At 40.5% G+C, this 15999-nt stretch overlaps 2 protein-coding genes and 1 long non-coding RNA gene across 4 annotated transcripts in view; 1 reads left to right on the top strand and 2 right to left on the bottom strand.

Annotated features, from left to right (window-relative positions):
* Window positions 1-15999, bottom strand: part of LOC122981255 — a 571779-nt gene that overhangs the window by 488318 nt on the left and 67462 nt on the right. The window lies entirely within an intron of this gene.
* stab1 (stabilin 1) overlaps window positions 1-15999 on the top strand; it is a 93559-nt gene that overhangs the window by 10559 nt on the left and 67001 nt on the right. For both annotated transcript variants that reach the window (XM_044349882.1, XM_044349881.1), the window contains 12 exons: window positions 502-615; window positions 1319-1506; window positions 2074-2210; window positions 3599-3726; window positions 4157-4233; window positions 6170-6292; window positions 11060-11197; window positions 12392-12463; window positions 13785-13898; window positions 15018-15071; window positions 15496-15576; window positions 15687-15845. In XM_044349882.1, the coding sequence (XP_044205817.1) occupies window positions 502-615; window positions 1319-1506; window positions 2074-2210; window positions 3599-3726; window positions 4157-4233; window positions 6170-6292; window positions 11060-11197; window positions 12392-12463; window positions 13785-13898; window positions 15018-15071; window positions 15496-15576; window positions 15687-15845 (1385 nt within the window). The remainder of the gene's footprint in view (window positions 1-501; window positions 616-1318; window positions 1507-2073; window positions 2211-3598; window positions 3727-4156; window positions 4234-6169; window positions 6293-11059; window positions 11198-12391; window positions 12464-13784; window positions 13899-15017; window positions 15072-15495; window positions 15577-15686; window positions 15846-15999) is intronic.
* Window positions 6701-10018, bottom strand: LOC122981245 (zinc-binding protein A33-like). The gene has a single exon (XM_044349900.1). The coding sequence runs from the start codon at window positions 9749-9751 to the stop codon at window positions 8339-8341; it is 1413 nt and encodes a 470-aa protein (XP_044205835.1). The 5' UTR covers window positions 9752-10018; the 3' UTR covers window positions 6701-8338.

Here is a 15999-nt window from a genome sequence, read left to right as displayed (position 1 = left end):
GTGCTGAAACTTCCACAGTAATAACAGTAGTTTCAGTAGATATTAATAAGTAACACTGTCCTTTACTTCCTTATCTTCAATTCATATTACACTGTGTCTTATTAGGATCGTGTCATATTTAATACTTTATTTCAAAATCAACATATGGACTTAACAAATGTTAGATGCTTAAACACAAGCAGTCATAGAGGAACTTTGTCTAAATTAAATATAGACTTAAACTTGCAAAGTTATCATTTAAAACAAGTAAACAAGACAAAGAATGTGACCATTTAACATTAGCCTTCAGTACTTGACATTTTTTGATATTCAGTGCTACAGTCACATTTCAGTCTGTACCAAAAAGCTATACTTTATCTTCATCCTGTTATCTGGGTGTCAGTTAATAAAACATGTGACACATATTGGATTTACTGCTCCAGGACGTGTTTACTGTCTGTCTGTATGATGTTTACTTATTGCACATCTAATGAGTTGCTGTTGTGTCTGTGCTGTTGTCAGTGAGCACCGGTTGCAGTAACTGCAGCCCGTACTCGTACTGTAAAGGAGAAGGAGCCGCCGCCGTGTGTGAATGTTTGCCTGGACACAGGAAGACGTCGCAGAACAAATGCGCAAGTAAACACGCTGCTCATCTGTGTTCATTCTCTCTGTCATTTCATTTGAGCCCTACTTTTAGTTTAAGTTATCGTTAGTTGCTGTCGTCAGCTCTGAAAGTTCAGTTTAGCCTGATGATAGTTGAGGTAAATCTGAGAGTAGAGCTGCGATTGAAAAGGCTGAAACTTGGATTCTCTAAAACGGTTCAGAGGATAAACTCCTTTGATTTACATGATCTCTTCTCTGGTGACACCCTCCAGATTATTCTTGGCCCTGCTAGTGGTAAAGATCTAAGTACAGTCCAACAGTTTTACTTCCTGATGTGTAATAAACGTTACAGTCTGACTGGGCTTCTACTGAAGCTACAGATTTTTAGCCCTGTTTTACCTGCTAGTCTTGTTCTTATTTGGATAAAGTCCTCAACGTCCTGACAGACTGTCTAGTTATTGAAGCAGGACTACAACCAGAACTACAACTAGAACAAAGTTTCTCTTCCACTCTAGAACTAGAACTAGAATCTGGACTACAACTAGAAACAGGTCTTTGGTCCCTAGAACTAGAAGAACGATACAGGATTAGATGACATATAAGGTGAGAGCAATGAGAGCAAGGAAGGGGGAGGAGGAGAGAAAGGGGAGCACGGACAGACAAATTAAACAAACTATAAAAAGTTTCTCTCTAAAACTCTCATCTAGACTCAGTGGTTTCTTGTTGTCCTGCTCAGGTATTTGTTCGGCGAGAGACTGTGACACCAACGCCCAGTGCTCCTCACAGGGACCAAAGATCAGCTGCGCCTGTAACCCTGACTACCATGGCGACGGCAAGATCTGCATACCCAAAAACCCTTGCTCCGTGAACAACGGAGGGTGTCCCATCAACTCCACCGTCTGTGTCTTCAAAGGACCCAACAAGGTGAGGAGGCCTCTAGGGCCAGGACCAGAACCAGGTCAAGAACAGGACCTATCCTTGACTAGAACCAGGACTAGCATGACCATCAGAACCATAGTTTATTACACAGAGAGTTGATGGGATTACCATAAAAACCAGAGCTAATTTTTAAAAAACTTTCCTGTCGAGATGATGTCAGCTTGTTGTGCACATCTATGAACGGCCGTCTGTTCCGTAGTCTTTGTTGCTACAGTTGTTCACATTGTCCAATCACATATTTCGGAGAAAGTAGTGACATCCTAGCCTAGAAAGCCTCAGGAGCCAGCAGGAGTCTGCAGAGGAGCAACTTCCTGGAGCTGACCAATCAGAACAGAGTGGGCTCAATGAGAGGCGGGTCTTAAAGAGACAGGAACTAAAACAGCCTGTTTCAGACAGAGGCTGAACTGAGGGGCTAAATAAAGGGCCAGTATAAGATAAATAAGGAGTTTTTAAAACTGTAAATGATGCAAAGACATTACAGTAGAGCCCAAGAATATAAGTACAGACCTTTAACCTCTCTGTCTTCTGTCTGTTTGTCTCTGTGTCTCTCAGTCCAGCTGCGAGTGTATGTTTGGCATGTCCCCTATAGGTGGAAACCCTGAGTTTGGCTGTCAGCTGGTCTCTGCCTGCTCAGCGGACTCCTGCGACACCACAGCTGTCTGTGAAACTGGACTGGATGGACACCCCAGGTCGGACACACAAACACTCTGTCTTTCTTTTGCTTTCTAGAACTATAGCTAGATCCAGTTCAAGTCACAAGACCAGAACTGGACACTGATTAGAACCAGAGGGAGACACAGAGCCAGTTTGTTTGTTTGTATCTCTTGAGTTCTTGCACTAGAACCGGGTTTCTCTCTACTAACTATAATAAGCACCAGCCCAAGAACCAGAACCAGATCTAGAAAAAGATCTAAGCTCACAATTTATTCCTCTGTCTCTGTCTCTCTGTTTCTTGCTTCCAGATCCAGTTTCTCTATATCAGTCTGTCTTTGTAGAGATAAAACTTGACCTAGAGCAGGGACTAGAAACAGAACTAGCACCAGGACATGAACTGAAACCAGAGCTATACTCCCTGGAGCTATATCTGTGATCAAGTCTCTATCTTGGCTTTAATTTGCTTTCTAGATTTACAACTAGAACCAGGACCAAGTAGAATCACCTCTAAAACCTGATTAGAACTAGACAATGACTAGAACCAGAACTAGACATAGAGCCAGTTCCTTCGTCTTTCTTTCTGTCTCTCTCTTATTATCTAGAACTAGAGCTAGATTGAGAACCAGGACTAGAACCAGAACTTCAACTAGATTTATTTTGGTCTGTCTCTCTATTAATCTCTAAAACTAAAATTAGAACCAGGACCAGAACTTGAACCTAGAACTAGAAGCCTTTGCTTATTCTCTATAATGGAGTCCCTGTTGCTGCCAAAGGACCAAAACTAGAACCGAGTCTAAGGGCGTTTTCATACCTATAGTTTGTTTATTCTGGTCTGAATCAGTGGTTTAGTTGGTAAACTTGGTGCAAGTTACATGAGAACGTTCACTCCGCTTATTGGTCAGATGTGTCTGAGACAGGAAGCAAGAACGTAAACACACAGAAAAAAGGTCCTGAAGGAGGTCCACTGCCCAAACACAGAGTGCTACGTTGTGTTAGTCCAGGTCGGATCTTGATTCATTTTCTGGTGATTTTGTTAGCAACTGTTAAATTCACTCATCCACATCCCAGCATGCAAAGCACACCTGGCTACAGGAGCCGTTTTGCTCAAACTTGCAGAGTACACCTAGTAGTTGGGTTGGATTGAGGTCATAAACAAATCTAGAATAAGTGATCAACCCACAACAAATTCTCTGAAAACTTCTTCTGTCTCTGCCTCTCTGTTTCATGTCCTCTAGAGCTAGACTAGAACCAGGACTAGTACCAGAGCAAAGCCAGGTTTAGAACCAGGACCAGAAGAAACAGAACAGCTGATGTCTCATGTCTCACTGTCTTTACCTCTGTGTTAGTTTATGTGAATGTGTGTGTACTTTTGTGTCACTAGTTAGCCAATCCCCCCCCCCTCCTCCCCTCCCCTCTCGCTCAGGTGTGTATGTGAGGCGGGTCAGATCGGTGATGGGCGACGTTGCTATGGTAACCTTATGGAGCAGATTATAGAGCTGGACAGAAGTGGAAGCCAGAGAGAAAATCTGACTGGAGCCGTCGATCTGTTCGGTAAAAAGAACCACAAATACGCTGCAAAAAAATGTTTGTTTTGCTGTACTTCACTATTTTAGAGGTGTGAGTCACTGGCTTAACAATTCAATTTAATTTGATTCTTCTATTTGGTGATTTGGTTCAAGATCAATTATTATTATTCTGTCTGGATTCTGTTTTGGAAAACACAATTAGTGCCAAAACTGTATATTCACTAAATAAAATACCAGTGATGTGAGTCGATCCTCCTGCAAGATGAAATATAAACCATAGACATAGTTATTTTTTAAACATTATTGTAAAAAAAAAAGAAGACATATAATGCTTCCACTCTATAACTAAGTGTTATAATATATGATACTAAACACCACAAATTATGTACCATTTTAATGTTACTGTTACGTTGCTGTGATCTTTGACCTTTGACATATGTGTGTGTGTGTTTCAGAGAAAGGCTGCTCACTGCTGCTGAGTCACAACGGACCCTTCACAGCTTTCATCCCCCTGCTGAGAACACCTCTGACTGTAGGTCACCTGTCTGTCTGTAAAGTTTTATTTGATTTGATTTGTTTAATCAGATATTATTTCAGCTTTATTTTTGACAAATCTGTTAGTTTGGTGAAACTGGCATTAAAGAGGTGTGAATCAGAGTTGTTGTAAATTCAGGACAGTTGAGAACAAAATCCATCACTGTAGTTCGGCAAGTTGAAATGCACCAACTCCTTGCAAAGTGCACACTTACCCTTAATAGTCTGCAGGCCCCTCTACGTTTTGACAGCCTCAGGACTTAAAAAAACTTAATAAACTCTTCAAGCCCAAAGAATTTGTTGTTTTGAATGACTGAAAAAAGATATTAATCTAGTGAAAGTGACAAAAAACAGAAAACATTCCTTTCAACAGACCAAATACAGAGTTAATGTCAACCTCTTCACTGGAGCATTACTCATTTGAGTGCATTCTGGTGTCCTGTGCTAGTTCGCAGAGGAGATGCTGATATGCATCGATGAGGCACAAGTCAGAACGGTAGGTCTGTGGCAACATGGACTAGGAGAGAAAGTCTGGCAGGCTGAACTCCTGCACACCAAGTTCATGATCCAGGTTTTATACATGACGTGCTTCCACCTCTGCCAACATCCACATGTACGACATAAGTGATGTATCAACACGCCCTCTTGGCCCCAGGCTGAGGAAGAGCAAATCCTGAGCAGCTGCCCAAAGGCCTGGAGAGAAAGCCGTTATCATTGACTCTGTAATCAGGTGCTCGAGGTAGCAAGTATCTCCTTGCACATATGAAGCATATCGCATTCATGAGAGCTGATGAGCAGCCGCAGTGCAGGGTGTCAATCCTGGGCAGGGTTCAAGTTCCTTGACAGAATTAGATTAACATCACTGAAGCCTGATGTGGCCCTGCTGTCTGACATCCAGACAGATATCAGGGGTGGTAGAGCAGAGTCAGAGGCAGGGATGGAGGCTTTGCTGTTGTCTGCAGAGCATTTATGCTACTGGGCATCATGGTTGTGGCGAAAAGGAGAGCAATCAGGACCACGTCAGAGGCTGCTGAATGACCCGCCAAATGGTTATGGATCACTTCCAGTTGTGAGGGACAGAAGACGGCAGCCTAAGTGCTTTTTATCCGTCCCAAAATCTTGCCCTAAAATGTTAGAATGAATATAATTAAGTACGTTCTGGTACAGTCACAGCAACGAAGAAGCAAAAATAAGAGTATTGAAAGTAAAGAGACAAACAACTATGGAGGAATCCGGGAAATGTTGAGATGAATCACTTACAAAACATTACAAAAACTTAAAAAATTTTGAGGGGAGATGAAAAACTTTAGGAATGAATAAACACACATTCTGGCTGATCTAAAGAAGGAGATCTGGCAACAGAAATATGAACCGAAGCACTTGGCTGAAAGGTCCCAGAGGACTGAAGAAAGAGTGGCCAACACAGAGGAAGGAGAAATGATTTTGGTGAAGTAAATGGCTCTGGATCAGAGGGAGTGATCTGTGCTGCAGTGCTACTGAGACCCAAGTCTGTCTGGTTAAACCTTGGTGAAGGTGTCTGATGTTGAAAGGCCCTTTAACACCCGCTGAGTCCAGGTTAGATTACTATAAAACTGTATGTCCCGGTGCACCTTAAGGTGTATCTCAGAATCATTCAGCCCTTTTATTTCACTTTCACTGTGTGAGTAAAATGTCTGGTTGCATCAATTGGATTTCTATTGGATTTCCTTCATTCACAGTGTGCAGCCTCCTTCATTTCCAGCTTTGATGCTTTAAAAATTCACACATGAGGTATTTTTGAAAAGAGGGAGCGCAGATATCCCCCGAGGTCTTCAAGTCTAACTGCTTGTTTGTTTAAGAGCCTCTGATAGCCTGTTTTCAACAACTAGTAAGAAGAAAATGATCAATAAATGAATTCTACATTATAAATCTACACACCTACACTGTCTCCGCAGGGTATAAATGAGGAGCAGGTGTGTAAAAACCACCTGATCCTGGGTCAGCACCTCTACAAGGATTTGGAAGGACGAGACCTCAACCTGTACGGAGGAGCCAAGTTGAGGAGCAAAAACAACAAGGTAACACTTCCTCTCCAAACTCCACATTTCAACCCACAAGTCCCCAGTTAACAAGTATTTAAACTACATGTTAAAGACATGAAATGAAGCTTCATCCCTGGTTCTCTCCTCAGATTTATTCAGAAACTGAGATGTTGGTGGATGTATCCAGTGTATCGCTTAAAAGAAGATTTACAATAATTTTCAGTTTGTAATTCAGAGAACAATATTTAGTTCCAGATGTCACCAGAAACTAAAAAGCTGAAGCTTAATAATTTCCTTGACCAGCATCTTAAAAAGTTAAAACATTAGCACATTAGCACAATGCACTGATTACACAACATTAGCCAAAATGAAGATGGAACAAATATTCCAGTGATCATTATGATGGAAACATCTTCACACACAGTCAATAACTGTTCTGTTAACTTAATTTTTATTGGTCACATAATCAGAATAATCCAAAGAAAACAGAGAAAACAGAGAGAAACATGTTACAGATTCAGTTTCTACTTCAGAAAACATTTACAATATTAATTAATTTGTTTATCTGATATACAGTTAATATTATTAACATAACTCACATAATACACATATTTAATCTAACATGTTGCTGTATTCTCTGTTGATGACAACATAAAATGGACACTTGGAAAACTGTCCATTGATGGGATATTTAATGGTGACCTCATCCTGAACCAGCAGGTGTGAACATAAAATCTGACCAGTGACGCCATGACACATTTTTCAGTGATCTCGCCCTTCTGCCTGTCCGATCAATCCAAACACCGTCAACTGATATTCCACTGATCACTCAATTTATTTTGTCTTACAGCAACATGCAGTTTCAGCAGTAATTACATCAAATATTAACATTTTACATTAAAGATTCCCTCCAGCCATGTTTACATTTTTAAATAAAACTCTGCTTTTAATAATTGATATGTTTTTAACCAAAAAACTGTTTTATTACCTTGTTAAAAACTCTTCCACTCAACTACATCTGCTCCTTCTCTCTCCAGAATCATCTATGAATATACAAATATTTAACTCAAGTTTAACTGTTGGGCACAAGATGTGTCCTTCTTCACTGAAAAGTCCATTCTTAGTTTATAGAGGCTTCAAGTTTCCACATCACATTTGTTTAAATTACATTCCCGAACCAGTTTGTGTTCGGCTGTTGGCCTTTGTCACATTATCTTTCTCCGTGTCTCTATCCCCTCCTTTCCTGTCATCTCTATACTGTTGCATATCTGAGAAAAGCATTAAATATAAAAAATAGTAAAGAATTAAAGTAAAAATAAATATCTTGCAATATTACTATGTTCTCTAAATATTTTCAGAAAACCTTAAAACTTCTTATCCATGGTGACTTGAAAGTTGAGGTTCATTCTTAACCTTGTCATAAAATGTATGGTAGACGTGCACATCCAAAAAAAACCAGGTGCTGGACCAAAGAAACAATGTACAAAAGAAATAAGAAAGTCTGCACACTGTAGCTCCAAGTGATGTTTCGAGCTACATGCTCTTCCTCATTCTTGACCTTGGAAACAGCAGTTGACAAAACTATCTCACCTCAAGATCCGTTTAACAGAGGTACAGTAGATACAGAGATACAGTTCAAAGCCCAGAACAGCTACTAAATGGATCTTGAGGTGAGAATGAACTCTGAACCTTAAATCGAAAAACTGATATTGACCAATAAAGTGTCAAATCCTGTGACCTGTTTTAAAAAATTAGACTGATGTTTCTAGATTACATGACAAAATTATTGGGCTCGCAAAGATTTTTACGCGGTTTGTTTTGGATTTTTTTTTTTATATTTACAATTGTTGCATCACTCGCAAATTTCATAAAACACCATTCTGATGTTTTCTGCTATTCTAGGCTTTGTACAAACGTAGTACTATGTGTACCATACGGAACAACCACAAATAATACCCTGTTCAAATAAAATCCTTCTCATTGATTGGTAACATTACCCACAATAGTCTAATACAACCAGAGATGCTGTAGAAAAATCTGTGATGTTTGTTTCTATCATCTCATCAGACAACAGAATCATAATCATTTCTGACTGCGCTGCACTGCCACTGTCACCGAGACCTTCACTGGTAAAATCTTCAGCGGGAGGTGATTCTCAGTGTAAATGTATGGAAACAGGGTGTGTGTGAAGGTGTGTGTGAAGGTGTGTATGTGTGTGTTAGTATCAGGATCAGAGAATGACAGTTTTCCTCCGTCAAAGTCCAGATGAACTCTGATCCTCTGGAGCTTCTTCTTCACTGACAGATGTTTGTCTGGCTCCAAAGTGGAGAACGCTGTGAATTTACCATCACAGAACAATATTCTCCACAGTCCAGACTGTAAGCGTCCATTCATCTGGACGTACTCTCCCAACACGCCCAGTTCCCAGTCCTTGTTGTTCCCGACCTCAATGTCCCAGCTGTGAGTTCCCGAGTTAAACCCCTCAGAGCCCAGGACGGAACAGGAGAATTTGGTCCTCTCTGGGTTTTTTGGAAGCTTCTGTTTCTCTCCACATTTCACACTGGTCAGATCTTCAGACAGGATGAGCTCTGGGTCGGCGGTGTTTGGATCCAGAATCACAGGAGTGTAGGAGACCATCTTCTTCATCTTGTTCCAGATATTAAAGGTCAGGTTGCCCAGGTGTTTGGCTACATCTATCAGAGCTCCTGAGACCAGCTCTGGATCATCCAGCAGGGGGCGCTGCTGGACTCTTTTCACTGCAGCCTTGTAGTTGTGCAGGAATGAGACGTCTTCAGCTCTCAGTTCCTCCTCTGCAGCTGTAACTGTGTCTGACAGAGCTGCTATCTTTCTGCTCAGGTTCTCAATCTTCTCCTTCATCATCTGACTCTTCTGCTCCTCTTCGTCCCTCAGAGAAGAGATCCTGGCCTCCTCTTCCTTTTGTAGAAACTGGTGAAGCTTCTTAAACTGCTCCTTAATCTGCCTCTCTGTGTCTCTGGCCTGGACTTTAATGTGTTCTGCTGTTTGATCACAGTTTCCTTTAACTTCTTTAAAGAGCTTCAGTTTGTCCTGTAAGGGCTTCAGGGATTTCTGGAGCTCCTCTTTGTGATCCTGTGCAGCTTCATCGACGGGTCTGAATCTGTGGTTGTTGTGCATTTTTGAATCTCGACAGACAACACACACTGGCTGCTGATGGTCCAGACAGAAGAGTTTGAGTTTCTCAGAGTGCAGACTGCAGAGAGCCTCAGACCCTGCTGAAACTCTCCGATCTCTCTCCTGTGAGAAGGCCTCACACAGGTTCTTTAACGCCAGGTTTCGAGGTGGATCACTCCTCGAGGATTTTCTCTTACAGCATGGACACTCACGTATTTGTTTCCCTCTCCACCACTTCATCAGACAATCTTTACAGAAGCTGTGGCTACATGACAAGACAACTGGATCTTTAAAGATGTCCTGACAGACCGGACAGCAGAGATCCTCCTCTGGTCTCGAAGACATTTTGTTTCAGAGTAAAGCTTTAAACACAACAGGCAAACAGGGAAGTCAGTCAGTCTAGAGAGTTCCTTAAAAGTTACTTTCACTTTAAGTTGAGGCTCCTCCAGTTCAATATTTGGAGTCTGCAGCAGGTTGAAGTGCAAGTATTCCAGTATTCCAGTGTTTCCAGTGTTCCCTCCTGCAGTTGTCCTCTCTCAGTGAACGCGGTGGTTTTGATCTGAAGGTGAATCTTACCGTCTGTCTCACAGTGTGTCCTCTGTCAGGGACGAGGAATTATCAGCTGTATTTCCTGTTGTTGAGTTACAGAGTGGGTGGAGCTTTGTCACAGCATTTCTCTAACTTCCTTACTGCTCATATTTATAAGATCAGGTATTTGTTGCAAGCCAATTGACCAAAAACATATTTTCATACATAGCATAAGTTATTACATGCTAAAGGATAGCATGTAATAATGTAAGCCAGGTGTCATATGTACATTGAAAGATTATATGTGTTTGTAATAATTCCTCCTGTCTATATTGGACCAATGGTGGAATGAGAGATGCACATGTGTCCAAAATGTTGTTAATCTGTTATTACTCATATTTTGGATTTAATTATTTTGTTAAGAAGATGCACAGCACAGAGAGTACTATACAGTAGCACATGTGCTGGTATCAAATTTTCACACTATGATTGTTGTAGCTGAAAACATCATGGTAAATAGTATTATCACTTTCAGTTTCCTGAAATCCTACTATCACTGCTGAAATATAGTTAAATTCCTTCACACCATGATCACGGTCTGTATGTTGCAGCTTTGTTGGATTCTGCATAAGAAATAACATCAAAACAGATTAAACACTGTAAACAAAAGCAGGTTGTTTAAAGTTTAAGAGCTTTTCTTGATGAAGCTGATCGATAGATACTGTAAGTGTATCAGCTGGGTGTTAACAATGAAATTCATTTTTAAAAGGCAGAGGAATTTGTAAATGCACATAAAATAGACGGTGTTGATACCATCAGAATGTTTCACAGAGGTATAGAGTGAAAACAGTATATCTGCACATCTCAACTATACAGCAGTAATGTTTTCTTTCATCCTGCTATCACACTGACACGTTCCCGTGTGAAGTCTTCACAATGCACATGTGAACGTCCTGTTAGAAACCAGGTTACATGTCTACATAGCAGAGAAAACAGTTGAAACCTGGTTTCTCGTTTCACAATGTTTAAGGAATCAGATTATTGCGGAAAGTCTTAATAAGCAGGTTATTTAACTGCATATAAACACACTGATTGTCTCTCTCTCTCTCTCTCTGGTTGGTGTAGAAGTTCATCCTGATGGACAACCCCAGCAGACTGTACACCATCATCAAGGAAGACCTGCCAGCAGCCAATGGGATCATCCACATCATTGACCAGCCAATCACAAACACACTCCCTGATAAGCCCGCTCGTGACGAAAAGGTGAGTTAAAGGGTCGCTTCACCAAATATACAAAGCTGCCTGAAAACGCACTGATAAAAATACAACATCTACACTGATTAACTATAAAAACAGTAGAATCAAACACAGAACATGAAAAATAGAGTCTAAAAAATGAAGAGGAAGAGGAAATGTGGTCTGTGAGTTTAGATTTGAGCATTTCTGGTGCTCAGTATTTTTAAATAATCTGCCTTAACTGCAGTCCAGTTAAACGTAAACTAGATTTCCTGCCAGCTGAGTGTCACCTGGATTTAACAGTGCAGTCTAACCTGTTGCTGGGTCACAAAACAAATACTGCCATCTACTGGTTACCTGTCACAACATATCGAGCCTGTTGCAAGAAATCTTCGTCACAAAGCTCGTCCAATCAAAAATAAGATCTATTTTAAATTTTAGAGATACAGAAACTGTTTGTACATGTTTTTATCTCCTCGTGCGTTGAGCATTGCAACAACGTTTTTTGTAGTCTTGATCAAAAAACATTGAAACAACTACAGACTGTACAGCTGCCAGGCTTTTAACCACAACTAAGAGACTTGATCATGTCTCTTAACATTGGCTCCCTGTTTGTTTTAGGATGGATTTTAAGATCTTATTGATTACGTTTAAGGCTCTTCGTGACCTGGCTCCAGATCATATTTTAGACCTTTTATAGCCTTGTGAACCGTTGCATAGTTTGAGATCCTCGGGCAGAGGTCTTCTGTCTCCTCTAGAGTCCAGGCTGAAAACTAAAGGGGACAGAGCCTTTGCCATCAGGGCCCTGAGGGGCCCCGAGGCTCTGGACCAACCTGCCTGAGGAAATAAGCCCGTCTGAGTCAGTGTCTTCTTCCAAATCTCTTAAAACATACTTTTATTGGAAAACATTTCCTGATTTTACCTGAGCTGCCTGCTTATTTTACTTGACTTTATTTGTTTTTAATTTCATGTTTATTATTTTTTAATTTTGCATTTTACTCCCTTTGTGTTTCATAATGTTTATTTTTTTTATGGCTTTTGTTTGTTTTAATCTCTCTGTGTTTTGTTTTTATTGTAAAACACTTTGTACCTGTGTTTTGAAAGGTGCTGTATAAATAAAGTTTATTATTATTATTATTATAACTATGTATCCTGATGTTACAGCAGTCTGTGAATGTGAATGTCAGTCTTTTGAACCTACTTCTCTTTTTCTTGGTCCAGTATGCTGATAAGACGATTGGGGAGATTCTGACTAAGGATGAAAAATACAACCGCTTCCTGTCTCTGGCTGATGTGAGTATTTGACTCTGGCCAATAACATCACACTGATGTTTGGTTTTATCCCCACATGAGAAGTAAACAGTAGAAACATTATCAGTCAGTGAGACGAAAACAATCCTGATTCTCAGGACAAAACGTTTACTAAAACCCTCCCTCGAACAGTGATTGTCTAATTGTATCTTAGCAACCGTAACTAGGCACAGCAGGTCTGTCAGTCTTTGGATTTCTCTACATGTAATAACACGCTGTAGTAACACAGATACCTCACAGTTAAAGAATCTCCAAAACCACAAGACCTGAAGTGTAATGAACTGATTCAACAGTGTTTTATTTGTTCTAATGCAGGCTGCAAATGTTAGCATGCCTGGCTATAGATTATACAGTAGATATACTCTGATAGTACGAGAGTTATATATCACAACAGGAGGAGGAAGCCCTGCATGGTTCCCATGGCTCATGAGACAGGTGCTCTTTAGTAGGGCAGGTGAAAACACACACACACACACACACACACACACAAAAACAAAATCCAGGAAGTCTCGCTGAATGTTTGTCCTTAAGTGGTGCAGACAACCATGGAGAAAGACGAAGGCACTCTGTCTTCAGGTGAAATAATATAGTGTTTTAATTGCCTATGCTCAAAGAATAAATATAGTATAGTACTAGAGTTATATCAGTTAATGGCTGACATTAGAGGCTGTGTCCCGTTCTTTATATGATTTGAAAGATAGACAAAAAGAAACCACCAAACTCCGAGATAACAGTGAAAAACCTTTTCTCTTGTAAAATTTAAAATGAAATATGCTGTTTGAAAATATGAAGGAAAACCAGGTTTTGTTACATCAAAAAAAAAAAAAAAGATCTTACGTTTTTCCCCTATCATACTTAAAATATCGCTCTACACTGCAATAAAGAACAGTACTGCTCTTCTCTTCATGTCCACGTCTTCTGCATGGATCAGCCATTATTAGCCATCATCTACATATCGAGGACTGTTTCACATTTAAGTTTTAACAAATCAGCTGTAAACATAAAAAAGTAAAAGAGACAAAAGATGCAAATCTGCTAGTGACATATAAATGAAGCTGCTTTTGTGTGTTTTTATCAAAGACCCATTGTTTCAAAAATTAATAAAAAGTAATCCACCGTTTTCACTGTAAACTGCATGTGTGCTGTTGGAGAGAAAGCTTGACAGCCTTAGCAACAGTAACTAAGGGGGGTTGGGGCTCAGCGAATGGTCGAACCTCAGAGAAGTTTGAACCGGTTCTAAACGGGAATCGATTCTAAATCTCTTGACTCTAATCTGATATGATGTGTGTGTGTTTGTTTACAGAACTGTGGGACGCGCCTCCCTCTGCGGGGTCCGGGACCTCTGACCGTGTTCATTCCCACCAACCAGGCTGTGGACCGAGCCAGAGACGGCAGCATCCTCTACATGCTGCACGATGTAAGACCACAGGGAGGGGAGTGAGGTCTAATTAGTACTTCAGATTTCATTTATCTCATTTATTTGTGATTAGTGTTGATAACATAAACCAACAATGTGTTAGTGCGTCTCTCAATACTTCCCTACCCTGACTGTGGCTCTCAGACCCAAGCCCACTGGTTTCTACTGAAGATGTAAATATTTAACGTCTCACAAAGTTTTTTTTTTATTGTTGAAAGGCCTATTAATTTCCCAAACTGTTAGTTTGTTGAGTAACTTTACTTTCCCCTTAAATTGCACCTGCCTTTTATTTGAAAAGGCAGACACAGCTATTCATGTTGTAGATCTACAGTAGTTAGCATTAATGTTAAATCACCAGTAATCAATATTTTTTGTATTAACAATGGATCAGCTGACTGTGATTGTCTGAGATATATATGCGCCTAATTCTCTGCCAACCAGAGCAGAGAATAAATCAGACACTGAGAGTCCTGTTCGATAATCGATGCATACTTTATATTTAAGGGTAAAATACAGGCCAGGAGAGGTATAACGAGATATAATGTGTACCTTAAGAACCAAAAAGGGATTGTATAATGCCTAACTCGCTTGTTTTCAGTCTATTAAGTACAGAATATGGTCTGTGGTAGTTCTGAACCCACAGAGAATTATCACCAAATTGGTTAAATGTAACATTTACTGCTTTGGTTCAGTCTCATTGTTTCCAGCAGCAGCAGGCAGTTGTTTTCAGGAAATAACATCTGTTAAACCTGTTGTAAACTACCTGCGCAGCACCAAACGGCAGACGGACAAAACTAGAGACTAGCCGGTGAAGAAAGTGGAACATCTAGAGCAAGATATTTTTCTCAGTTGTTGGTTCAAACCAGAGCTAAAAGGAGAGCGAATATTAGACTTGGACAAGGTGATAATATGTCAGATTTTGAAGTTTTAAGCCTGTTGTGCCCCCTCTCCCCTCCCAAAAACATCAAATAACATGTTGAGCAAGCTGTGCTGTAGCACTGAGCTAACGTAATGTCAACAACCACTCAAGCTGCCAAGCGTTAGCACGTTTAGCTCTAATTTTGTTTTCTATGTGAAGCTTGTCAGGATGTTTTACTGATATTCTGTTCTTTTTTCAAGGCCAAACATAAACTTCAGGAACTTCTCAAACATCACATGTTCTCCCAGGCTGTGGTAAGTGCCCTCCACCCCCACACTCCCCCCATCAATCCTTCCTTCCTGCTTCTGTCTTTCTTCTTGCTTTTTGTCTTTTTTAACTCTGCTCGTAAAGCAGACAAAAACAGAAACTTCCTTTCTGTGTTTCTGTCTGCAGCAAGATATCTCATAATCAAACTAGCAACATAATGACTAACCTAAAATACCCTCGTCTACACTACATATCTCTTTAATCTTTAATCTCTTTCGGCAATTTGACTTGATATTTCCTGATCCAGTTACTGCTCCCCAGAGGATGAAGCCTTTAGATTTAACGCCATGACTCATGACATATTCTCTAGCGCCACCCGCAGGAAAAGAGTTGTTAAATCATCAGGATGTTATTTGTTCTGTCAAACATGATGTTTTAGTTTTAGTTGATGATAATTTTTTCTGTCTGTAGCTGACAGTCGACGAGTTGGCCGCTCTTCCTCAGATTCAGACGATGGCCAATCAGATCGTCACCATCACTGCGTCTAATGATGTAAGTGTCTCTGATTTTTTTTCCATAGTTTCCTGACTAACTCACACTAAACATTTGCAGTTTCCACTAACACTAGTTTCCCCCCCCCCCCCCCCAAACCTCCCACGCAGGGTGAGATCCTGCTGGGTGAGAAGGGCGTCCGTCTGGCGAGCACCAACATTATGGCGTCCAACGGGATCATCCATATGATTGACGGGCTGCTGTACCCGCCCACCATTCTTCCCATCATGCCTCACCGCTGTGATGTCATTGAGAGCAAGATCACTGTGGTGAGAAGTCAGAGGCACAAGAAGGATGAGAGCTGCAGGAATAACAGATCAGTCTAACATTAGCTGTCAGTGGCTAAAGGCTAACAGAAACAAAGAGTAACGTGAATAGTAAATTATTAAGTATTTTAATTTATGTGTGTGTGTTTGTGTGTGT

This window comes from Thunnus albacares, chromosome 4 (assembly GCF_914725855.1).
Source record: "Thunnus albacares chromosome 4, fThuAlb1.1, whole genome shotgun sequence".
In the NCBI taxonomy this organism is placed as follows: domain Eukaryota; kingdom Metazoa; phylum Chordata; class Actinopteri; order Scombriformes; family Scombridae; genus Thunnus; species Thunnus albacares.
The sequence above is the reverse complement of the archived record's forward strand: the minus strand, read 5'-3'. Positions and strand labels throughout refer to the sequence as shown.

Bases quoted from the DNA above. Each gene is read 5' to 3' on its own strand.
- LOC122981245 (XM_044349900.1), bottom strand. From the start codon at position 9,751: ATGTCTTCGAGACCAGAGGAGGATCTCTGCTGTCCGGTCTGTCAGGAC.